The sequence below is a fragment of the Phocoena sinus genome, chromosome 16 (genome assembly GCF_008692025.1).
Source record: "Phocoena sinus isolate mPhoSin1 chromosome 16, mPhoSin1.pri, whole genome shotgun sequence".
Taxonomy (NCBI): domain Eukaryota; kingdom Metazoa; phylum Chordata; class Mammalia; order Artiodactyla; family Phocoenidae; genus Phocoena; species Phocoena sinus.
In genome coordinates, this window is record NC_045778.1 from 71,476,948 (window position 1) to 71,503,549 (window position 26,602).

The window sequence follows — 26,602 nt, forward strand, 5'->3', positions numbered from 1 at the left end:
GAACTAGAACTAGGTAAACATTACAGGAAGGCAGATTTCAACTTAGTACCAAAAGAAACCTTCCCCTGGAGCTGTCCAAATGTGGAGACTGGTGTTCAGAAACTAATTCATGAATGGTAAATGAAACAAACTCATAATACTGAAGGGCAGTCAAGCCCTGGATGGTGCAGTAAATGAGATGGTGGTAGCAGCAACTAGTTTTTTTTTTGTTTTTTTGCAGTACACGGGCCCCTCACTGTTGTGGCCTCTCCCGTTGCGGAGCACAGGCTCCGGACGCGCAGGCTCAGCGGCCATGGCTCATGGGCCCAGCCGCTCCGCGGCATGTGGGATCTTCCCAGACAGGGGCACGAACCCACGTCCCCTGCATCGGCAGGTGGACTCTCAATGACTGCGCCACCAGGGAAGCCCGCAACTAGTATTTATTGAGCACTTACTATAGTGCCAAGCACTGTGTTCAGCACTTTTTACATGGATTATCTCATTTAATCCTCGAACAGCCTATAAGGTAGGGTCATCTATTCCATTTTTACTAATGAAGGAATTGCTCAGGGCTATAGGGATTCACACCAAATGGTGCTTTTTACTGGTGAAAACTGCCTCATTCCCTTCCAAATCTGAAATTCTACTCTATGTTCTAAAGTCGTGAACCATTTAACTCAATTTTTAAACAAATATTTAAAGTTTTCTTAGTCTCCATTTTCTGTTCTTTTGAGACTGAGTGAAGAGTTAATACTCTGTTTTCCTGCCATCCAAACTTAAATTAGGTTGATGTAGTAAAGGTAAAAACTGAATGAAAACAACAATAAAGATGATTTCTTTCAAGCTTTGAGTTGCTCATAAGGAAAAATGTAAATTTTTAAAACTATCAAAGGTATTTAGAGGAAGAGAAATGGAAAAGAGAAATGGTAGATGAAAGCAAAGTTCACATGTTACTCTAAAGGTAGACTGATTTGGTAGGAAGTTGCTTCCATTTCTGCATAATGCAAGAGGTAAAATCCCTACTACCTACCTGGACCAAAACATTTTATAATTCCAACCATAAGAATTCGAACTATTCCCACTGCACAGAGTATGCCAATCCAATATCAATAACTAATTCAAACACATTAACTGGTAACTATGTCAATGGTATAACTCTTGAAGCTGTAACCCAGTGTCAGTTCAAGTGTAAGAATGTCCCATTAATCCTGCATTAGGGAAGGAGAAGGTCCTAAACAGCTACAATCCACACATTCACAGATAAAAAAGTTCTGTCATAGCATATTGGCCACCAAAGATAGGTTTTATCAACAATATTCCCTTTTGGTTTTCCTCGTTACAGCCAGATACCTGAAATAAACTGGCTATTGAAATTTCACTATAATGCTGCATTTTTATAGCTGCTTTACCTTCAGCAAGAATAAAATGCTTTGCGGTGTAGTTATCAAGTCAACGCTTTATGATATAATCAAACAACCTGACTAACACGGCATCTGCAGAAGGATGGACAAAGGCCCTGCTTCTAAGGGGGAGGGTCACTCTCCCTGCTAAGGTCTGGCCCTTTCCCGTGACTTATTTCCTTCTGATCCTTCTGAGTGTGATCAGATATGTTCTATTTTAGGGGATGAAGTAATAACAGATTTACATCACATAAAAAATAACATAGCAAAAATTAAGAAGATTATTAAAGCTTTTGTGGGAATATAACTTTCCTTGGTGAGAGGGCTATTTCAACCATTCAAACTCCTAAAAATGTATAGTTCTGTAAACCTAGAATTCCTTTTCCATAAATTAACCTAAGGAACTAACCAGACCACTGTAAAAATGTATGTATAAGAATACTTGTCATGGCATTATTGATAATTACTAAAAACCAGAAATAATCCATCTATCACTGAAGAATTGTTTAAATAAATTACGGTACTATCATATAATAGAATACTATGGGCAACACTAAAAACTGATATACATATCTCTACTGACATGCAAAGATGACTATAATATACTGTTTACTGAAAAGAGTAGGCTATAAAACTGAATACAAAGCATGACTGTATTTTTTGTTGATACATATATTTCACAGATAAAAGATCAGGAAAGGAAGACTATAAAATACTAATGTTGGCTTTTCTCAAAGAGTGAAGATAACAAATTTGCTCTCTTTTAACTGTTCTGTATAGTAAAATTTTTTATAACAAGCACAAACTGTGTTTTATATATATATATAAATAACATACTTATGAAACAATAATGCTCAATCCATTTCTTTAAAAATCACAGTAATGCCAGAGCACTTTTTGGGCAAATAGGAAGACAATTCTTCCTTTCTTGGATGCCCAATGCATCAGCAACTAAACACAGGGTACACGTCTACCCACATAATCCCAAAGCACAGTAGTATGTGTTAGAACAATTCCACTGAAATGCTTACATACTTTTCTGAAATTCCTCCAGTTTTTTAACCGCTTCATCTCGTTCTTGCCTAATTTTGTCACACTGAAATGAGAAAAAAACAGAAATGTTAACTTTATATCATAAGTTTGGAAAGACAAGAAAGAGCAAACATAAACAATTTTATGAAAACAAAAAATAAAAATCTTAAAAAAGCATTAATGATATATCCAGAAAAGACAAAAACTCTAATTCAAAAAGATACATGCACCCCCAGTGTTCATAACAGCACTATGTACAATAGCTAAGACATGGAAGCAACCTAAGTGTCCATCAACAGATGAATGGATATAGAAGATATGTGATATGTATACCATGGAATATCATTCAGCCATAAAAAAGAAATAGTGCCATTTGCAGCAATATGGATGGACCTAGGGATTCCTATACCAAGTGAAGTAAGTCAGACAGAGATAAATATATGATATCACTTATATGTGGAATCTAAAAAATAATACAAATGAACTTATTTACAAAACAGAAACAGACACACAGACATAGAAAACAAACTTACGGTTACCAAAAGGGAGAGGGCGGAGATAAATTAGGAGTACGGGATTAACAGATACATATCACTATATATAAAATAGATAAACAACAAGGATTTACTGTATAGCGCAGGGAACTATATTCAACATCTTGTAATAACCTAATGGAAAAGAATACACACACACATACAACAGAATCACTCTGCTCTACACATAAAATTAACACAATATTGTAAATCAACTATAGTTCAATAAAAAAGAAGAAAAATAGAATAATTTTAAAAAGAAAAAAAATATACGAAGGGAAAAAAAGGCATGAATGGCCACACGGTATTTGTTACTGCTCACCAGCATGATATTTGTAACACTTGTATCTGGCCAATTTTCTCAGACGTTCTAAGATAATGAGTCACCTTCCAGGCTCATTATCTCTTCAGTAACAGACCAATTTAACATCCTTGAGTTAAAATGTATTCATTCTTTAAGAGAATATTTGTGCCTCTTTTTAAGTAGGTATTTTGCTGACACAGTAAAAACCCCACTCATCCGCAGGTCAGATTCCTGAAACTGCGCAGTTTCAATTATCCAGAACCCTGGGGGCACACTGGAAGTGACCACTGCCTGGAGGCAAACTGCTGCCCAACTTCCCATGCACTCTCTCACTCAAGAAAAAACCATCCATGTATCCTTAGAATTCTGAATAGAAAAAGGTAGCAAATTAAAAGGAGGGAAGGCAAAAATAACTTATTAAAGCATGAGGATCTTTTAGGGTATCAGGTACAGAAACAAGTATCTAAACTGGCTCTGTAGACATTAATGAATTTTTTAAAAACCTAACATTCATTATGAGCACTGAATTCAATTCACCCCGATTTTCACAAAATAGGAAGTAAAACACATTTTAGGAAGATTTTCATCAAAAATATCTAAAACTTTAAAAAGTGATTTTAGCTATTAGAATGATAATTAAAATTTTAATTGTGTGGGAGTACTATTATACTAAGAGGACCATATGAACAAAGTTATATTTTAATACTACCATGTCAGAAAAACACATCTGGGATATGTTTTTTGGGATTTCACACCTTTGGATATTTTTATTTTCAAATGTCAATGGCTAAAAAATTATGATGCCACTGATAATTGGGAAAACCCAAATTAAAATAGTAAGTGATATTCTCATCTAATAGACTGGCAAAAACTGGAAAAGTCTGGGATCAGATGTAGGATACTCTCACATACTGCAGATGAAATGTCAACTAGCATAACTACTTTTGGAAATAAACTAACAAAATTGGAATTGTACATACCCTATGACTCAGCAATTCTACTTCTAGATTCTAGAATCTCTAGCAATGTGTACAAAATGATCTATACAAACATGTTCTGCATTTATAATAACAATAAATCATGGTATATCCATATAATACACTATAAATGAAAATGAATAAACTGAAGTTAAATGTATCAACATAGATAAACCTCAGAAACCATAATGTTGAGTAAAAGGAATTATAGAATATATATCAAATGATACCTTAAGCACACAAAAACACTTTATTTATATTGTATCTGTATATTTCCCAATACATATGGTATATATAAAAACATAAAAACATGAACTAGAAGGATACACACAAAATACGTAACAGTAGCTGCCTCTTAAAAGATAGGGAGGGGAAGGGGTCTAGGGCTGGGTGACACAAAGGACCTTCAATTTTATCTGTAGCATTCTTTTTTCTTTTTAAATTTCAAAAAAAAATAAGCTAATTCTGTGAGGTGTGTATTTGTTATATTATTCTCCGCCCTTTTCTATGCTTTTAAAATATTTTTAAAATAAAAAAATTAAGAAAGCAGTTCAGTTTTGTACGTCAGTCTCTCAGGAACTGAAACTTTCTAAAAGCTTTAGTTTTAAAAACCTATCTCTGTTCATTTGGGTAAATCCATTCTGGCTAGAGTACATGAAACGAGTACACGGTATTAAACTAGCAAAGCTATTTACTAAATACTGACCTACACCCTCCACAAGAGGGGTCAGGCAGGACCATTTTCTAAAGGAAAAGCCATATCCTTTCATTGAAGTTTTCTTGTGTCAATTTAACTTCTGTAAAAAGGTAATTCTGTCTAATACAGTTTCTAGTCCCAACTTCACATGTAAATTGTATTTATTGTCTTTTGGTGTTTAAAATTCTAAACACTCTATAGAGTCCTGGATTCTCAAATACGTTTATGAGATCCTTCCCCTACCAGATAGTGTAACACCTAACTTCATGAGCGTGCTAGCCAGCTGTTTCAGGAACGCTCCTCTCATTTTCTAGAATGTGGTACCTGTTCCCCTTGTACTTCCCCACCACCCTGCCAGTCTGCCCACCCATGGCCCATGCTCTTCGCTCGTAAGGCCCAGGTAGACATGCTTTGGTTAATAACAGGTCTCAACATCACAGTCTTATCCCAACATTCAAGTAACAAGTTTCTACAGTCCAGCTATGTGCTTTCACACTAACTCTATAGTCATCACCAGCAGATTCAGAAGCAGTCTCCCAACACCAGCTGTGTTCTATCAGAGGTCTTCATGTTGCTGTGCTTTCTATTTTCTGCAACCATATTATGATAGAACTGGCAGCCACAGAATTTACCATCTGCTATGGATACTGAAAGGGGTGTGTATTGTGGGGGGCGGGGATTTACACATGCTGCAAAAGCAACTTATTTATTCCAACCAGAGCTGAGCAAAATATGAAGGACGTACACGTTTACTAAGCAGAAATCCAAACATCTACTTATTTCATCATTTTAGATGAACCCAGAAAAATATCTTGTAACCTTTCTCTCCATCTACCAACAGAGAGAAAGTAGCAAAGATTCCGGGCCTTTTTGGAAGAACGTTGTATCTTTACGTCCCACAGAAGCCCCTCACCCATCCTACCCCTTCCTCTCTCCTGCTCACGCAGCTGCATCATTTGTAGAAACTGCTTCTTTTTGTGTGAGAATTGCTCGTGAAGACTCTGCAATAGCAACAGATGTTCTTGGGCCCACGTCCCTTAATTACGATGCTCAACGATTCTCTGTAGCTCAAGGCTGGAGTAGAACCCAGCAGCACGAGTGCTGGCTGGTTTAAGCAAGTTGGATCACATTACATCAATTCTAGAGTCTCTATTTTGGCTCTTCATGAAGTGGTGAATTGGCAGGACGTTAGCCTTGCTGCTTTTGAAAGCTCTTCATATTAGAAGCCCTGGCTGTTTTCCAGAACTCTTCCTTGAGGCTCATCCAGGCAGATACCTGGCTTCTGAAACTAAACCAGCATCTCAAAGCATTGGCAGACTGATTTGTGAAGGAAAGTCTTTCCAGTGTGTATTGGTATTCCCCTATCCCTGACCGAAATGGGCAGCTCTGTTCTTTCTGCCTCGCATATCATCCAACTGCTGTTTGTACTAAAATGTCTGCTTAATGGGGCTCAGCAGAAGCACAGATAACTGTGGGTACTAAGATATCTTTATATTTTGCTGTGTGTATATTTTATGCAAGAAAACCCCCAATATTCTGAATTGTGTCTAACTTCCACTAACATAAACATTCATTTTTATCTCCATGACACACAAATGCAACAAAGAGTTGCCAGCCTACAGAAAGGCCAGTGTGGGGCCCAAGAAGTACACACATGCACTGCATACACAGGACAGCAACAGAGTAGGCAATCTACACAAAGACAACTACCATACAGTTGACTGAATTAGACTTCTAAGCAGGCATCTACTGTAATCACTGAATGCCTTTATTTCCTTCCTCCAAGTATTGAACAAATTATTCATACAGGTTCTATGTTAAGCAGAGAAAATACAGTGGGGAACATAATAGGCAATGTGCTCTCACAAAAGTTATGATCAACCAAGAAAGATCAACAGTGAAACAAGCAATTTATAAGAACACTTGCCATAATGAGAGAAGTACTGCACTACAGGAACATACAGCAGAGGCTACAACATTAAGTCTGAAAAGGTCTCAACTCCACACCATTTTTTACTTATTTGTCTTGAACTTCATTCCTTTTATGTCCAGTTACAATATTTAAAAGTTTAAACAGGCAAAGCATCAGAATTGTCCATATTTACCTGTTTTAGAATATTTGGTGATGCAGTTCGAGGACCATCAAATCATTTTTAGTAAAAATCAACAATTCTATTGTTCCACCTATGTAAGTTTGGCTAGAACTCAGCTGTGCTTATCCTTAAAGAACACAATAAATTAAATCATTCCCACTAGGATGGAATTCTTTTCACTCTCTTTCTCTTTTGGTAGTGTTCTTTCTTCCAATTCAAAGTTCTTTCCCTCCAATTTTCACAGGCAATAAAGTAGTAACTGTCCCCTAAAGCTGTCTTACAGCATTCTCCAAATTCTAGGTATTGTGTGTTAGATGGAAACACATGTCATCAGAACAGAGATCCTTGCTCTTTGTTTCTGGATAGATTGCTGTTAATAAGAGACTCATTTTCACTTTCAAACTGCTAAGTAATTACTTTTTCTCTGGCACAACCACTTGCCACTCTGCTCTAAAGAAACTGCATGTATGTGAATGTATTATGCATGAACAGTTAGCATAATGGATGCATATCTTGCTCTTTAAAGTGGCTTCTTTACTGATTTTTTTAAATAAAATACTTCGGGACCTTCACCTCTGAAATTTACAAAAGATGAAGAAATTTTAACAATAGACAACTGAGCCAAGATGCAAACAGTATCATCTATCTTGCTTCTTGAAACCTAAGTCTTGGAAAGTGTCTGTCTCATTCCCTTTTCATTCATTGTTCCTGGCAAGCTGACAGAACCGCCTGATGCAGTGTTACAGTAGCTCACCCAAACGACTTCTAATCAGCCACTTAAACATTTATTCATTTCAAAACTCGATCTCGGAACATAGAATTAAACATAAATACTTACTGTTCAAAGGCAGACATTCTTCTATTCTACAGATTTCCTTCTTTTTATGCACACTCCACACTGCCCCCACCACTCTGAGAAATGTGAAAGCTATTCCATTAAAAGCTCAAAAAAGCTTTGCCCCCACCATATAGGAAAAAAACCACAAACAGCTATGACAAAGATCCTGAATGAGTCATAAGAGAATGCCCTTCAATTGTAGAAGCATGACTAACATATTTAAATATGATGATTGCTTCACAAGCAGAGTAAAACTTCATTTGGTTGACTTCAAAATATACAAGTCCTCTATTTTTCTTTACCCCAAAAATAATTTGGAAGGGTTGTTGACTTCAATGTGATAGGCCTTCTCACTTTTTAACATATTGTTGATAATGCTATTTAGAAACTGGGCAAAAAATAAGTAGCACCCTTTCCATAATCTCCACCTATCTTGATGTCTAAAAAAAACAAAACTGAAGCTTTTACAGTTTAATCCAACCCAGATATCTTACATGTACCCTATATAATATTTTGATAATGAATTTTGGTTGATAAAATGTGGTAAGTGCATAAGAAATATACAGATGTTTCATTACAAAGAGGCGACAATTCTGCTTGTGAGAGAAAGAAAAAAAGTAAGCCACATTTAATCCAAGCATTAAGAGATAAGAGTTAGTCACACGGAATTGAGTAGGAACCTTGTCTTTTTGTTCTTTTCCCATCCCACCCCTAAACTCTAAGCATTCACTTATATGTACAATTTATCACAGTTATTTGTCAATTTGCCTGCGTCCCTCATTAGAGTAGTTTTATTCTAGAGTGGGACCTTCGTATATTTTTCTTTATATCCCAGTACTCAGAAGGCATTCAGCAAAGTTTTCCTTATCAACTCAGATCCTGATTCCATCCTCAAAGACACTGATAAAAACCACAAAATGATCAGCATTATATTGTTCTTAAAAAGGGAGAACTGCAAAGGAAAAGATCATTAAAACACTGGCCCACCCTCCCAAATCTCCTACTCTTACCCTCGGAATGCATTATGTCAGAATCTATACACATGTGCACGCACGCACACACACAAACACACAGAGGCACACGCACGCTGAGAATTTTTCTGATGTAAGACTGATTTGATATTTAACTTTCAGTTTTTAAATACAAACCAATAGATGATGAAGACAAATGATCCAGAAAAGTACTGAGTCTGATAATTTGTTGTGGAAAACTCATGGGCTAACAATAAAAAATTAAGAATAAAACCAAGACCTTTGGGGAAAAAGTCAATTAGATCCCCTAGGTTTACCTGCTTCAAACTTAGTATTTTTGGTTAGAATACCCTGTCTGAATCTAGACTCTGTTAAGCCCTGAGGTCCTGTTTTCTGTGAAATAGAGCTGGCACAGGGTTGTTTGGAGCATCAGATAAGGGAGATAAGGGAATGTACATGACCCACAGTAGCTTCTTAAAAAAACAGTCTCTTAAGCAACCACCTGTTCTGAGGAAATTCATGTCCTACCACTTGTCTCAACAGAGAAGATTCTAAACAGGGCATAAAAAGATCTACCCAAAGGAATCACACCCACTGTCTCTTCCCATTGATAAGGTTCATGACCTGACAACAAAGATGTTTAGACTTAATGTGGACACACAGAAGGAAAAAACTTGCCATTTATTTTTCTGGTCGCTTACACTTCTGCAAAATTTCCCCACATCAAATTAACTATGGCAAAAGACTCTTACTTTAGATTCCTATCCTTGACTGATTTAACTGAACTCGTTTGGGGTCACGAGGTAAGAATGGCCATGAATATTTGCTGATGGGGACTGGACAAAGCTCACACAGCCAGGCACAGAGAGTGCTTTGCCAGAGAAAATGGTGTTCTCCATTTACCACCTCCAGAACTAAAGCTGCTTTTACTCATTCTGTGCTGTATTAAAAAGGCTTTTATTATAGGCTTCCCTCCTTTGTAATACAGCCCCCATTTCGGGGAAAAATCTGCAGTAATAAGCCTACTAGTCTTTTAACACAAGATAAACAGAGTGCGGTAAACTTAAAACCATCCTATTTTGTTTTACCCAACCACACAGCATTCCATATTGCTTTCATTTCTTTTCTTCCCATTTCTGTTAATAGTTATTTTTAAAGAATAAGTACAGAAGCACATCAATACAGATGTTACAAAAGTATCAGGACATACTCTGTGTAGAGAAACATGTAAACAGGTAATGGGCTAAGGTAATTTTTAATCCTTGTTTTGCCAAATGCATCTTACCTACAATTCACTTGTATAACAGATGGTTCACATAAAAACTCACTGCAGGAAGTGGCTCGCAGTTAAACAACCATCATCATCACTAATAACGGATGTTTATAAAACATCTACTATCTTTAGGGCAATGCTAGGTCTACAAGTAAGCAAGGATTAAAGAAGGATAAGAGAAAACAAAAAATTTACTCTTTTTCCTCTTATGTTATTCACATTCTTCTATATCCTTCTTTCTTCATCAAATGAAGACACTTGTTTGCTTTCCCTCCTCCTATCTTCCAGGTTAAACCAAGGAGTTCTCCTGAATTAACCCTTCCAACTTGTTTTGCTCTTCCCCCCTTGGACCAGGAACATATATGGAAGAGACTCAATTGACTGATAACGTCTTGGCTCCTTCTCCTAGAGCTGGAAGATGGCTGGGTATCTTACGGAAGAAGGCTCAAGCTATCTGGCATAAGCTTCACCCATTAGCTTTGCTTTAAAATTATGGGACAACAGGGACCCAAGATCTAAGCATATACTCCCCACCTGCTGGCATCCTCGGGACATCTGTGATTTTGTGTGGTTATGTTAGAATGAGAAATCTTGTCAAACTGTTTTCTGTGACCTCCTTACCATATTAGAGACGCATGTACCAGCCACCTTCTATCACAGATATTCTCATCACCCCACCCCCACCATTCCCTGAATTGCCTAGTGAAAGTAAGGGAAGATACTTAAAATTTCAAATATAAATAAATTTTTAAATAAAAATTTTATTTCAAAAATAAACCAAAGATTTATTTACAAATGAGCAAAGGAGCATGAAACGTGGGTGAAAAATAACAATCTAAAAATCTATTATAATGTGCTTTGAACTAGAGGACTTACCATTAATACCACCACACCAACATCTATATAGGTAGCAAATTAATACGAGTAAAAAATTAAATATGATTTTTAAGAGTTCAATAAATATCCACAAACGTGCCACAAGTTTTACAAATATTTAGCTCACTGCCAATTTTCATTACAGCTCTTACTCTGAAATTTTAAAGACAAGGTTGCATAATGATGTGTACCTTCTTTCATAACCACGAAGGACCTGTCTTATTAATTTTCCACCATGGATGTTATGCTTTGAAATATCTGGTCTATCAAACAAATTTCTAAAAATAGAAATTTTAAATTTTTAAAATAAGTTTCATTTATATCTAAATAACAATAATGGACAGTTCCCCCTCTCTCTCCTTTTCATTTTCTACTCAGTCCCTCTACTTTCTTTAGCCTTCCCTTCTGTATGTCCCTTCCCTAAACTTTTAGGGAAAAAAAGATATATATTAAAAAAACACTCATGGTGGCACAGTGGTTGAGAGTCCGCCTGCTGATGCTAGGTGACACGGGTTCGTGCCCCGGCCTGGGAGGATCCCACATGCCGTGGAGCGGCTGGGCCCGTAAGCCATGGCCGCTGAGCCTGCGCGTCCGTCCGGAGTCTGTGCTCCGCAACAGGAGAGGCCACAGCAGTGAGAGGCCCACGTACAGCAAAACCAAACAAAACAAAACAGAACACTCATGAATCTTAAATGGATATGTCCAGAGACATAAAGGTAAGGAGAATTTAATTATTTAACCGTTAAAAAATAAAACTGCCAGAGCCCAGGAAAATATTCACCACGCTTCACCATCTTCACATTGGGTGTTTTTCAACTTCCAATAGATTATTCATATACTTAGAGGAAGCAAACATACAAAGGGTTTAGGGAAGCATCTGAGCTAAACACCAATGACTAATTCCAAAGAGTTCTCTCCAGATCTAATATGTCTCAACCCAAAAGGTAAATGTCTCAGGCCTTCAATTCCATCACTAGAATCCCAAATCTGACTGCTGGAAAAAGTACAATTCTTGGGGGCTTGAGTTGCTTGGCTTGGTGCCTTGCTGCACATTTAGCCGTGTAGTTAATCTCCCAGAGCAGCGCCCACTGTGGCATGCCTGCTATTCTTTACCATCTGGAGCCTGGAGTTGATATTAGCCTGAACCACACATGCAGGAGAAAAGAAATTTTAAAAACCACTCTCATTCACATTTAACTGAAATTGGTGGCAGAACAATGCACCATGCTGTCTAGGCTTTTACACAAGTAAGAGAGGAAAGAAAGGGTAAAGTACAAACCTTCTCCTTTGTCTTCTGGTTCTCTGCTCTGAGGTCTTCATATTCACCTATTGCTAAAAGAAAAAAAGGAAAGCAATGTTATAATGCTATCAAAAGTTTACTATGGGAAAACCTGGGAACCCAACTAACCCCTATTGTCTATTTACAAGGTTCTGGGTGGGGTGGAGAAGAGGCCACAGAAGAAGGGCTCCTGCTTTTAAGAATAAGGAAGAAGAGACCAGAGCAGATGTGAGCCCACGGAGCCGAATTTCAGTTCTCCTGGGTTATTAGGAAGACCTATGAGTCATAAGTGCCTATGACAAGACACTTCTCATCTTTGATGTTCAGCACTTGTGACAGGTTGGTGTCCCTGAAGTTCCTTCCAGCAAGATTAGTCTGTGGTGCTGTAATCACAGGTTTATTTAAGATTAGCCTCCAGAAAATAAACTCAATGTCACATATCTTCTTTTTTTTTTTAAACATCTTTATTGGGGTATAATTGCTTTACAATGGTGTGTTAGTTTCTGCTTTATAACAAAGTGAATCAGCTATACATATACATATGTTCCCATATGTCTTCCCTCTTGCGTCTCCCTCCCTCCCACTCTCCCCATCCCACACTTCCAGGCTGTCACAAAGCACCGAGCTAATATCCCTGTGCCTTGCGGCTGCTTCCCCCCAGCTATCTACCTTACTACGTTTGTTAGTGTGTATATGTCCTCACATATCTTCTTTATCCACAGGGGAAAGTTTCTGCTATGAGCATTCAGCTAAGAACAACTATTTTCAGGCACTGCAAGATCATCAACCGCCAAGCCATGACCAGATCCCAGCCAGATTCATTTCACTAAATTAGAAAAATATGTGAATTATCTGGAACTATTTCCAGCTATGTGGGAAAAGCAGCAGTTTTCTACTTAAAATCCTCCACTGCCAGAAAAGCAAGCTGAACTCCCACATTCATCTCTTAGCCAAAGCACCATTTTTAGATAGCCTCACAGTTGAGAATGTGCCATTTAGAGTGTATGGTGGGAAGACAGAGACTGATTTAGGACTAATGATGGAGCAGAATGTCTAAGGTGGACCCAGCAGAACCACTGCCCACTCCCAGACCAGCATTTTGACTGGCACCAGAGAGCCAGACAATAATCAAGTTTGGATTTTTATACTTTTACTTTAAAAAATTTTCATTGGGATTTATCTACTAAGTTTTTCTTTAAAAAAAAAAAAAAAAAAGACAAACAGAGCTTCCTATTTCTATGAAGAACCTGAAGATATCAATTAAAAATATGAAACCAGTGGTTTCAAGAACATTCCATATAATCTGGTCATTAATTCCAAAGTGTATGATTCTAACCACTGGAGCAGAGAATACCACCAGAACGATTCAGATGGTAAAGTATATGCTGTTCCTTTCAACAGGGATCTGAAGGGTTTAGGATAGTTACTATGATGACCAGACCGAAATCTTAAAATCCAATTCAAATAAACAAATATTTATGAGACTATACCATCAATGGCCCGAAGTTTTATCAGCACTTCATAACCATCTAAATAAGAATTAATGGACATTTTATTGAAGCCACACTCAAAGAATCTTTTTTTTGAAAAAAATTTTCTAATCTTTGAAAATTAGGTAGCCCATAAAATAGCTAAATGTATACATGTAAAGATACAGCCCTTTTAAAAATCATTACAGTTTCAACAGAAAAGATTTGATTGATCACAGAATGAAGCCCTCTGCACACCAGCTCCTTATCAGCCTCCATCAGACAAACCCCAACCAATGAGTATGAAATAAATTGTCCTCGGTTCTGAAAATTCAATAAAATGTCCCTCCCCCTCCTTTTTCTAACAAAAAGAAACATGAACTAAGAGATTCTAAAAATACGCACTTACATCATTAGGTAGTCTATGGTCATGGTCCCAAATCTTATTACTACATCTAATATTGTTTCAAAACATAAGTACTTTATTGAGAGACTTTGCTTTTGTTTACTTGACATTTAGAAGTATCTTTAGATAAAGTTGAAAAATCAGAATTGATTTACCACTCTATTCCTGATGACCTACTTTACAGACATACAGAAAAAAAAAAGACAGTAAGAAATTTTTTTTTCCTATTTAAAGCACCATATAACGGCTATGAAGGCCTTTTTAAAAATACCGACACTGTTCTTCCATTATAATGCCAACAGAATCCAGGCGAAACACTATAGACTCCCAATTACTGGGTCTTTATGAAAAGCATTAATTATGAATCTTTACCTATCATATCTTAATGGAAACAACAGAAAGTATGCTTTCCGTGACTGTAAGCAACTTAAAAAAAAAAAAAATGAAGCCAAGTACAGGGAAAGGAGAGGAAAAGTATGGGAAGAATTCAACCATTTGGTAGTGGGAAGGGGCAGTTGGGGAATTGGGCATAAACGAAAAATATTTACTTATATTTTTATTTCTTTGAATTTAAAAAAACCAAATTACTGCCCTAAACAATATTCACATATATCATAGTGAAAACATGTGTAACCGCATCTTTAGCAAAACTGGTAAAAACTATAATGACCTATGTTATTCAGCTTCTTCTCTTTTGGCAATGCCAAAGGGTCACAGAGAAAGCCTTATCATTTTACAGCTGGCTCACAGCTTCAAAAATTTTTAACATAAGCTGTGAAACTCAAGTGATTTAATGAGAGAGATCCTCCAAATTTTGAATTAATAAAAAAAGAAGAAATGATTTTGACCAATTCTCTGTCATGTGAAAGACATCTGCAGCTTGGGACGACTTCATCCCTTGCATTTACAGATACAGCATAGTTCACTATACTGTAAAGTCACACAGCACAGCAATTTAAAAGTGCAGCCCAAGCACTTAACTTAGTCAGGTACCTTGGGCAAACTGGTTACTCTCTGCGTCTCAGATTCCTCATCTGGAAAATAGGAATAATAACTGTACATCTCTCATAGTGTTCTTATTAAGAGTAGGTGAGCTAACATGCAACAAGAGTGCTTAGGCATATTAAATGCTGAACGCATGTTAAACAAAGGTTATCATTACTGATACAGCAAGAGATCAGGCTGCTCCCTAATGCCTTCGGTCTCAGGCTTACTTCGGTGATACATGACCTGAAAGATGGCAGAGCAGAAAATCTCTGAAATCCTAAGTACTACTACCTTCCACCAAAGAAAAGGAGGAGAGAGGGGGTTAAAGATCAACTGTAGTTTGTTGTAGTAAAAAAAGAAGGTGGCAAAGAAGTGGAAGCATGTCTGAAGCTGTACTTTTCAATCCTAGCTGCACATTAGAATCACCAGGGGAGCTTTTAAATCCTACAGCTCTCTAGCCTCCTCTCCACTCACCCCCAACCCAAGATTCTCATTTAACTAGGTGGACCTTGGACATCCGTATTTAAGAGGTAAGCACCCCAGGTGATTTTAATGTGCAGCCAAAGAGGGGACTCACTACATAGGAGTATAGAATGGAAGAAAAAGGAAAATGTGGAGAAAACAAGGAGAATATCAGGCAAAGCATGTGCTTCAAGAATCATGCTGGTTCTATATTCTAACCCACTAAGGCCAAGAAAGAGAATTTTCTTTACAAGCTGCAAACCATGACACAGCCATCCCAGGAAGCAGCTGAGTAGACTTAGTTGTTTGAGAAACATGACTAGTAACTAAAGTTCAGAATTACAGGCCAATAACACCTCTGGCTAGGGTGAGCAACAATCAACTTGCCTGGGCCTTTTGCAGTTTCAGCATCTTAGAGTCCAGTGCCCCTGAAAACCTCTCAGACCCAGGAAGCTTAACCACCCTATCCTAGCATTAGCTCCAGATCAGTATTTCCAACCAACACTGTCTAGACTTGCACTGTCAAATATGGTAGCCACTAGCCACATGTGGCTACTTACATTTACATTAATTAAAATTAAATAAAATTTAAAATTCAGCTCTTCACCTGCTCTCACCACATTTCAAGTGCTCAATAGCTACGTGTGGCTAGTGGCCACAGAGCACTTCCATCGCAGCTGAAAGTTCTACTGAACAGTACAGTTCTGGACATCTCTGTCCACATACCTTACAAGTACCTCAAACTCAACATGTTAGAAAGTGAACTCATCAATTCCATTTCACCCAAACCTCTTACTTCCTGTATACAGGACCATCATCTACCTAGTTCTCAAGCTAGTACCTCAGGATCACCCTTGATTCCCCACTTTCCCCCACCACCAAAGGATCATCAACTGCTCAGATCTCAAAATGTCTCTCCAATCTGCCCTTCCTCTATCGCCAGTATCTCTGCCCTATTTCTGACCCTCAATAATAGCAAAACCCTCTCATCTAGCTTCTAGCTTCCCTCTACGCCAAGTTCATTCTTTACAAGGTAGATACTCGTTAGCACTGTAACAAAGAAACCTGCTTATTTCATTCTCGTGTTTAAAAACCACCAAAGATGTTAGCTTCACCACCTGGGAACCCCACTCTCCTCTACTCTCCCCAATCAGAGACCACACTCACTCCATCATACCCAAAGTCCCAATGCTTCCCTAAACCCTCTAAGACCTTTCATACCCAAGTGTCTTTACAAATATTTTCCCTTCTGCCTGCAAGGTCTTTCCTTCCGCATCTTCCCTACCTCCTCCTTTTCAATGCAGTTCAACTGTCATTTCTTCTAAGAAACTCTCCCCATATAATGGGGGCAAAAATCAGCATTTATATTTCTAATATACTACCAAAGTATACTGTTCATAGATCTCTACTGGAGCATCTACATGCAACATTATAAGTTGTCTGAACACAGGTCTGTTTTCTTGTCTTTTCTCCCACTCAATTCCTTGCTATATACCTTACACTCAGCAGAATACAAAGCACAGAGTCTATGCCTATGTTGAATGAAATGAGTGGTTCATATAACTCTGTGATGTAGAGCAATTAAGCCAAATATTAACATCTCCCCTTTAAAAGTGAAGACACAAATGCATAGAAAGGTCAAATCCCACAGTAAGGAATGGTGGAAGCAGAACCAGTCTACTGATCCTAAAGGTCAACCATGTACAAAACATTTATGAGCGCTACTGTGTGCAGTGTGCTAAAGCACTAGACCAGAAATAACCCTCTAGGTTGAAGACTATGTCTTTATGCATCCAGATGCCCTCTTCTAGCACAATGCCTGACATGTTGTAGGCACTTGATAAATGTGTGTTAAATTCAGGAAGGAGGAAGAATGGATCTAGGTCTTCACATGAACAAATCAAGAAAGAGCACATACTTTCCTCCCCATATTAAAAGGGCCTCTTAAATCATATGTTACAAGATACTTAATAAAAATGAAGCTTTAAATAGCCATCAAATGTAACCAGAAAAACACTGCCTCATGAGATCTTCTAATGTATATTCTCATCCACTGAGTTTACATCTTTGAGGCTCATGGAGCCTTGAAACATCTCTTACTAATGGGGTATGAAGACATAAGTCATAACAGATAATGTTCAATTAGGACATTATTCACTTCTGCACACATCCCAGTAGGTTCTGCTCTTAAAGCCAGGATAGAAAGAGAAGTTGTTTATACCTCAGTTGTTAATTAAAGCATTAGAAAAGCCAGGGAAACACTGCTGGAAAACCTGATCAAAAAACAAAGGTGAGAGATTTCATATCTAAAAAGAAATTATAGCAAACCTGAAATTCACTCTTCACCTGACAGAACACACAGTACAGTGTTAATGATTTAATGATGCTTAAGAAGTAATCTCAACAAACTATATTAATGACTTCAAGTTAACCACCAGAAAGGAAGGAAACTGAGAACTTTAAAATATGTATATAAGTCTGGTTTCTGGTCTGGCATGTAAGGAGCTTGTAAGCCGACACTCCGGTCCTCACAACAACAAAAAAAGCTGAACACACTGAAAATCAACAACTCTTCTTGGATCCATGAGAGAACTGAAGTCACAGGGCAAATCACTACTCCAAAAATTAGAGATACACTCAGACAGATAAAGAGGATCACAACTTACTGGAGCAGAAGCCAAGGTGCAGAGACACCCTCATGTGCCAAGATAGGAAAAAAAATCTAAACTGTAACTAACAAATTGCTAGAGGCTCAGTTCCAACAAGTTTGAGAGTTAAAAACTCTAGGCGTGGGCCGATCTTAAGAAGCCCCAACACTTTTTTGAGTTTTAACTCCAGGAGTACTACCAGGTCCTCACAGTGAATACTGAGAAAATTTCCCTACTGTTTCTGGCAGGGGAGGGGAAAAGTAGCCATCACGAAATATGCCCAGAGCATTCTGTTCTTTATAACAAGACCTTCCCTCAAGAGAAATTATTTTATTAGAGCCTAACAGATTAAAGGGAAGGTAAAAACCAACTCCAGCACCTGTAGCCTTCTTGTCTCACGGACAGGGAAAACTGGAACTGAGAAGCACTTGTGAAAGTCACAGCTCTGGGGCACAGGCTCACTTAAAAACAGAGACCCTATCACAGGACTATTCCCTTCCCCCATACCCTACCACTACATGAATGTTTATAGCAGTTTTATTCTTAACTGCCAAAACTTGGAAGCAACCGTGATGTTCACCAACAAGTGAATGGATAAACTAACAACGGTACATCTATACAATGGAGTATTATTCAGTGATAAAGAGAAACAAATGAGCTGTCAAGCACAAAAGACATGCAGGAAGCCCAAATGCATATTGCTACATGCAAGAAGCCAATCTAAAAATGCTATACTCTGTACAATTATAACTATATAACATTATGGAAAAAGCAAGACTACGGAGCCAGTAAAAAGATCACTAGTTGCCAGGAGTTCCAGGGTAAGGTGAGAGGGATGAACAGGTAGAACACAGGAAATTTTTGGAGCAGTGAAATTATTCTGTTTGATAATGTAATGATGGGTACATGTCATACATCTGTCAAAACCCATGGAATGTACAACATAAAGAATAAACCCTGGGGCTTCCCTGGTGGCTCAGTGGTTGAGAATCTGCCTACTGATGCAGGGGACACGGGTTCGTGCCCTGGTTCAGGAAGATCCCACATGCCGCGGAGCGGCTGGGCCCGTGAGCCATGGCCGCTGAGCCTGCGCGTCCGGAGCCTGTGCTCCGCAACAGGAGAGGCCACAGCAGTGAGAGGCCCGCGTACAGCAAAAAAAAAGAATAAACCCTAATGCAAACTACGGACTTTAGTTAATAATAATGTATCAATATTGGCTCATCAATTCTAAGACCTGTACCACACTAATGCAAGATGATAATAATAAGGGAAAACGGGGGCAGGGAGGGGGAAGATGAGGGAATTCTCTGTACCTTCTGCTCAATTTTTCTGTAATCTAAAACTGCTCCTCGAAGCCGTATTTAAAACAAATATATATATATATATATACACACACACATCTGTGTATGTATATGTACATACATATATGTTGAGATATACATATATATATATCATCTCAATCTCAGAATCATACCCTGATTTGTGCCATAGAGGATTTGAGATAGAATCAAGTAACTAAAAGGATCCTAATATATTACTGTTCACTGAACCAAACAAAAAATTCAGAACTCGTGTTTTAATGTTTACAATGCTTAGATACAGCAATAAAAAATAAATGAAATAAAATGCTTAGCTAACATGGGAAGCAGAGAAAAAAGCAGTGTTCCTTCTACATTTTAAAGCAAAGCTTGGCTGTGTTAATAGCTCTACAGAATAAAATCTACAGCACAACAAAGTTTAAAATATACATACTTTTTGGATCTAACGATTCCACTTCTCAGAATTTTTCCTACAGCTGCACTTACAGAGATATATGTGTACAAAGGATGTAAGCAGCATTACTGTTTTGAATAAATTTTGGTTTTATAAACTTTAGATTCACGGCTGGGCCCGTGAGCCATGGCCGCTGAACCTGTGCGTCTGGAGCCTGTGCTCCGCCAACAGGAGAGGCCACAACAGTGAAAGGCCCGCGTACCGCAAAAAAAAAAAAAAAAAGTCCTTAACTTGATAACTTTGAGGAGCACTGATCAGATATTTTGTAAAATGTTCCCCAACCTGGGATGTTTTCCTCATGATGAGACTGGGGCTATAGGTTTTTAGGGGAGGACTACAGAGGTAAACTGCCATTTTCACCATCTCACATCAAAGGTACATACTATCAACACGACTTAAATCACTATTGAAGTTGACCTAGATCACCTAACTGAGATAATGTCTGTCAGGTTTCTCCACTGAGCTCCTCTCCACATGAGTTCATACTGATGTCTCCAACTCTTCTCTATTGCCAGAAGCATTATTTTTAATAAAAAAAAACTAGAAATACAGAAGTTTGTTTTCCAGAGGACATTAACTACACGGCGGGAGATCCATACAGGGAACATTATGCAATCAATTTTTAAAGGTGTAACTCTATATGTAGTGGTATGAATTCTATAATATATATTAACTGACAAATATATATGTACATACAAACACAATTTCCAGAAGGAAATACAACAAAAGGTTAACAGTAGATAACGTTGAGAAATGGGGTTAGAACATGCATTATCAACGGGTCATCCTCAAAGAGGAAAAAAATATTAGATATGACAATGGCCTGTAGCTCTCCAAAGGATCACAGTACACAAAAAGATGCAGAGTGTATCAGTGGTATTAAAATCTCATGGGGAGGGGAAGTGATTAGGGGAAAAAATGTCTAAAAAGACTCCTTTGGAGAGTATAATGAAATAAAGATTGAGAAATAATGAGTTAGAAGGAACAGGTAATTGTACTTTTTACTCCATATGCTTTTTTCTTCTGTGAGCATATGTTTATTTTTTAATTTAATTTTTAAAAAAAACAAAAGACTGATCTACCTAACAGCAGTGTTAGGTGAATAGTGAAATTCTGACTAGAAGTTGTAGTTCCTCAGGCCATGCTGAATGTCCATCTCACAGAGGGTCACCCCAACTGGGGCCTCTTTGGCAGTGGCTCACCAACTTTAGGAAAATGCATTTTTAATACTCTGGTTTACAAAAATCATATGGCCCACAATGCCTAAAATACTTATCTCTGCCATTTACAGAAAAAGTCTGCTGACCCCTGATCTCCACTATATTAGCTTACATTTTTTTTGGTATGTTCATACAGTGGAATACTACTCAGCAATGCAAACAAATGAACTACAACTACATGGGACAATACTGATAAATCTCACACACATAATGAGTGAAAGAGGACAGAAGCAAATAACACACACTGTATGATTCCATTTATGTACATTTCAGAAACTTGAAAAACTTATCTTTGGTGGCACTGGATATCTTTGGGAAGAGGAAGGTGATAGTGATTGGAGGGGTTATGAAGGGGCTTCTGGAAATGTTCTGATTTCAAGCGTTGTTAGAAACATACTTGCTTTTTAAAAATAATTCACTGAGATGTTCATTTGTATTCTGTGCAGTTTTCTCAATCCATGTAATACTTTGTTCTAAAAGCAAAAAATTTTAAATACAAATCTTACAAAAATGTAACCAGATGAAGAAATATAAATTTACCAGCCTTTTCAGAGGTAACTAAGTAAGTACATATGTACCCTGGTTGTTCAGATACAGTTAGTCCCTGGACCACACCTGGAAAATAGTGGTGTAAAGCCAGGTTTGCACCTGACACCAAGGCAACCATTTAGTCCCAAACGGCTTTCTACTGACTGACTTTGTATGGACCCAAGATTGACAATGCTTCAGCTTTTCCAGATAAATAGGGTCATTGTGGTAGACAACAGTTTCAGACCCTTTTGTCAAAATAATGCTCTAGCTACTTCCTAACCTGGAAGCCAAGGGAACACTGGAAGCCTCTTTTAATTACTAACTCTGTTCTAAGAATAAACTTGACTAAATTTCCATGTGAACCTTAAGCACTAGCTCAATAATCTTGGAGAAAATGATACCAACTCTCAAGATGAAAGAAGATTACCTTGCTTTAAAACCAATTATCTTACCATTTTAAATAGTGTCAGTCCAAGAATAGCCCATAACTTTTATCTGTTTGTTGTTGTTGTTTTGGTCTTACATTAGAACATCCTTTTTGCTAAGTGGCAATCATTCTCTTCAAAACTTCCTCAACAAGATCCAAATGCCATGGCATTATGATGACAGTTTAGTGGACATCTGCTGTTTGTGTCTTTCTAGCCCACATCCCCCCTTCTGGTAGTGGCACACCAGTCTTTTTTGGACTACTCCAATCCATTGGTCTTTGTGGAGGCTGCCAATCAAGGTGCCCTGCCCTTCCCTGGCCAAAGGACTTTAAACACATGACCCAAATGAGGCTAGTTAGACACTCTACCACCATCTCTAAACTAGGAACTCTTCAGCAGCAGGGACAAGGTTTTTTCCATCTCTATATCTCTGAGGCCTAGCACAGTGCCTGGCTATGAATATTCAATGCATGTGGGCTGAATGAAATACAAAGAAAATCATGTACCTTAAACAAATGCTGAGCTAAGTCTATCATTTCACAACAGAATTCTGAACATTGTATTATGTTTTGTAAGGAAAATGTCCACTTTAGTAAGCTAGGACATATGCATTGGAAATAGTATCGCCAAGTTGCCATTTCTCAGTGCATTAAAGATGTCAATCAGTCCAATAAAATAAAGCCACAAAAAAGACAAAAGGAGAATTACCTCATTACCTCAACATCTGCTTGAACATAAGCAATTGCACACTGGCTAATTTTTTTTAAAGGGACATAATATAACTTTCTAGAAAGACATAATATAGCTAATTATACCATTCACTAGAAGGGAACATACAATGTTTTGAAGTAATTCAGAAGTGGGTGTGATTTATAAGACATAGAGCTTAGGGAATGTTAAGTATAAATTAGAGATTGTTCATATTATGACAGACTCCGTCATTACATTTCACAACTTTTGTCAAAAGCAACCTTATTCACCACACCACTAAAGACTTCACATTAGGGAAGGCTGCTGTCAGCTTTGCCATTTAGAGTTGATGGCAACCTTCTTTCTGAACACCCTCCTGGGGAATGGGTTCAAATTTTAGACTTAAAATACACCAGGGAAGAAACGATATGATGAAACCTAAATGGCCAACAAACATGTAAAAAGATTCCAAACCTCACTAATTACCAGGTCAAACAAATTTTTTAAAGGTACCATTTTTGTTCATCAGATTGGCAAAAATTAAGCAACCTGTCAGGCTGTCAAATTAGTAAAGACTGCTGTTGGTCACTGTTGACCAATGCATGGGAAAATGGACACTTCTGGGAGGAATGTGAACTGGTACAGCCATCTGGGGAGGGGGGCACTTTTGCAATGCCTAGCAAAACTTTATACGTATATGCCCTCTAAGCCAACAATTCCATTCCTAAGAATCTATCCTAGAAAAAAAAATTTTAATTGTACAAACTGATTTGTATGATTATTTGATTAATGACTGTCTACTAGACAATAAACTTGCCTGTCTGGTTCACCATCTCTTCCCCCAGTGCCCAGCACATGGGCATCACATATGACAGGTACCTAGTATTTGTCAAAGGAGTAAATGAATAGGCTTACTCAGCCTAAAAAAAGAAAAGCAGAGTATTTAATCGATAATGGCTCTTCTTGTTCACATTAAATAGTAGTGGAATTATTCACAATGTTAACAGGATGTAAAAAGTACTGTCTACTTTTAAAAATAAATCACACACACCGGCTTACAAAATTGATCATAATATTGGTAAGAGCCCAAACACCTAGTTGCCAGGTTTTCCACCTCAAATCCCTAGCCTCCCAGTTAGTTCCGTAGGTTAAACAGCAATTAAATACTCTTGAAATAAGTCACTTGCTATCACAGTCTATGATCCACTGACAAATGCCCCAAGTTTGAAATGTATAAAAATTACACCATGGGCTGATAAAAACCCCAATACCTGTGTAACCAGACTCAATATCCTAAAAAAAAAATATATGCTTTAAGAAACACAAATTTCAAAGTCTAACTGTTCTATTGCCTTTGACATCCTCAAAATTGAGGAAATATATCCTCTAAAAATACTAATGCAGGGATTTGTTTGTTTTCCAACATAACTGGAGGACCAGAAACTTAAGAATCGTCCGTTTTTCTCAAGTTTCAAATCCAACACAGAGATAGAGACGTGTTCCAAAATCCAATATAAATAACTTGTGGATTATCTGCACTGTTAAATTATCCTTGAAATTATATACATAATGAAAAAAAGTGAAATTAAAAATTTTAACATTATTTGAAAACTGACCATCCATCAAAAGATCTGGTATCCACTGACAGATATTACCAATAATGAAAGCTCCAACAGTCTAGAATATGAATTAAGAGTCTTTATGTTGGGTGAGGGGAGTAGTGTTATCAGGAATAAAATACTAATAAAATCCAGCCCTTCACTAAAACATTTGAGAAATTCCAGATAAAGGCATGTTGCCCACCCACTAGATCACTGATTCTTGTGACTTTATGACCTTAGACTAATCTAGGATGGGCGTTGACAGTACGTGAGAAGGCAAAAGCCATTAATATTTATCCAGCACTTTCTAGATGCTAGATACCACAGAGGAATGTGTTCTGTCCATTTTCAAGAGGTTAAATATTGATAATTTCCCCAAGGTCACACAGTTACTAAACAGTCATGTTGAGATTTGTTTCCAGGAGTGTGGACTCCAGAGGGATCAAAATACCCTTATGAATGGTATGTCTGTGGTCTCAAGGAGCAACAGGTCACAGTACTGGACAGACCTCATAAAATCATCTGGTTTAGCTCTTGCGCCTAGTCAGGTCAGGCTTGATTAACCATAAGACCCACGGAAGGGAAGAGACTCTTCCAAGTTCACAGAGTTGGTGAGTAAAGTCAAGAGAAGTGAAAGAGCTTGGATTAAACACCAGGATTAGCCACAGAGCGGGGCCCCTTCCACTATACGGCCATGTAAGCAAGTTATTCAGGAAAACATGTTCCTACACATTTTTACTTCCTAAATCTGCATGGTTCCTCTTTCTTAACCCATATTCTCAGGGCCACCTTTGGTCAGGGTAATAATAATTTTAAATTTAAAAAGTGTTAGGTTCACATATGATCTTAATTTGGCTTTGTTCAGAAGTGTGGTTAAGTGATGAAAATCACTGACTACAACAGTTCTTTATTAAGAGATAAAAACAGTTCTTTATCTAGTTACCAGGCAATGCAGAAATGCATGTACACGGCTTTCCTGCGAACCAGAGCCAAGTCCTAATTCAAGAAGCCCCGCACAGGCAGGGTGTTGCCCCACTGACAAATAAATTGCTAAAAATGGGAAGCGATAAAACACACCACGGCCTGCAAATCCTCGCTGCTAAGGAAAGAGGAACTAGGCCAAACAGGAATGAAAAGCTCAGAAAGGCTGTCATGCAGCGCCCCAGGCGCCAACGTGCAAGGGGGGGCCGAGGCCAGGGAGCGAGGCCAGCAGAGCTGCCTAAACCGCCGCCTCTCCAAAATAACCAGCCCCACTCACTTCCCCCGCGTGTACGGTGGTACCGTGGGACCTCGTCCCCGCCAAATCCTTGGCCCTTCTCCTCAACCCCCATGGCCGGCTAAAGCGACCAACGGGTAGCGCTTCCCGCCCTGCCGGGCACGACACTCCCAGGCACAAGCAAAGCACGTTACACTCTGCCCCGAGCTCGCCAAAGCGCGCGGGGCGCGGAGAATGCTTTTCCACGGGTGACGGAGCTACTGGCGGTGACTACGACGGCCGCAACACCTCCCGCCGAGCTTCCACCACCGCAAAGCCAGCGCCCTGGAGCCGTCCCCGCCCATGGGCCGCGGCTGCCCGTACCTGGCGGCCACACGCCCGCCTACCTTGCTCCTTCAGACTGGAGATGAGCTGCAGCTGCTTCTCCTCGTCCGAGCTGTTCATTTTGGCAGGTGGGGCCGGGAATAAAAGGAAAGGAGGGAGAGGCGAGGGGTACAGTGGGGGGAGGGGGAAGAAAAAGCAAGATGCCGGTGGCTTGCGGCTTCACTACCCGGAAGTTGGATTTGCTCCCGCTCCTCCTCCTCCTGGCGCGGAGCGCGCGGGTGAGATCATCCCCACGCACCTACTCAGCGGCCTTGGCTGCTTCACCTGCAGGCAGGCGGAGGGGCGGGGACAGGCCGGTAGCCCGGGGGCAGGAGATGGGGACGTAGGAGGCACCCACGGTGGCACCTGGGCCCGCAACCCGTGCCTAGCCTGCGGCCGCCGCTGTCCCTCGCCTTCCTCCGCGGAGGCCGGCGCCGCAGGATGCGCAGGGGGAAGGCGTGGGGGGCTGCGTGAGTTCGCTGTGGCTATCTCCTGCACCCTCTTCTCCCTCTCCACCCCGCCGCGGACACCCGGACGCGCGTTCCGGAGAAAACCT

The 26,602-nt window shown here is 38.9% G+C and overlaps 1 protein-coding gene across 4 annotated transcripts in view; it reads right to left on the reverse strand.

The window, feature by feature from the left end:
- The window catches only part of SHTN1 (shootin 1), a 100,860-nt gene extending 74,463 nt beyond the window's left edge, over positions 1–26,397 (reverse strand). For 2 of the 4 annotated variants that reach the window (XM_032608761.1, XM_032608760.1), the window contains exons 1-3: positions 26,070–26,258; positions 12,253–12,305; positions 2,415–2,475 (exon numbers count right to left, since the gene is read on the reverse strand). In XM_032608761.1, the coding sequence (XP_032464652.1) occupies positions 2,415–2,475; positions 12,253–12,305; positions 26,070–26,127 (172 nt within the window). In that variant the 5' untranslated portion in view covers positions 26,128–26,258. Of the gene's footprint in view, positions 1–2,414; positions 2,476–7,853; positions 7,931–12,252; positions 12,306–26,069 lie in introns of those variants that run through there. The other 2 variants (XM_032608757.1, XM_032608759.1) reach the window with 2 other exon arrangements.
- Between the last annotated feature and the right edge of the window lie 205 nt (positions 26,398–26,602).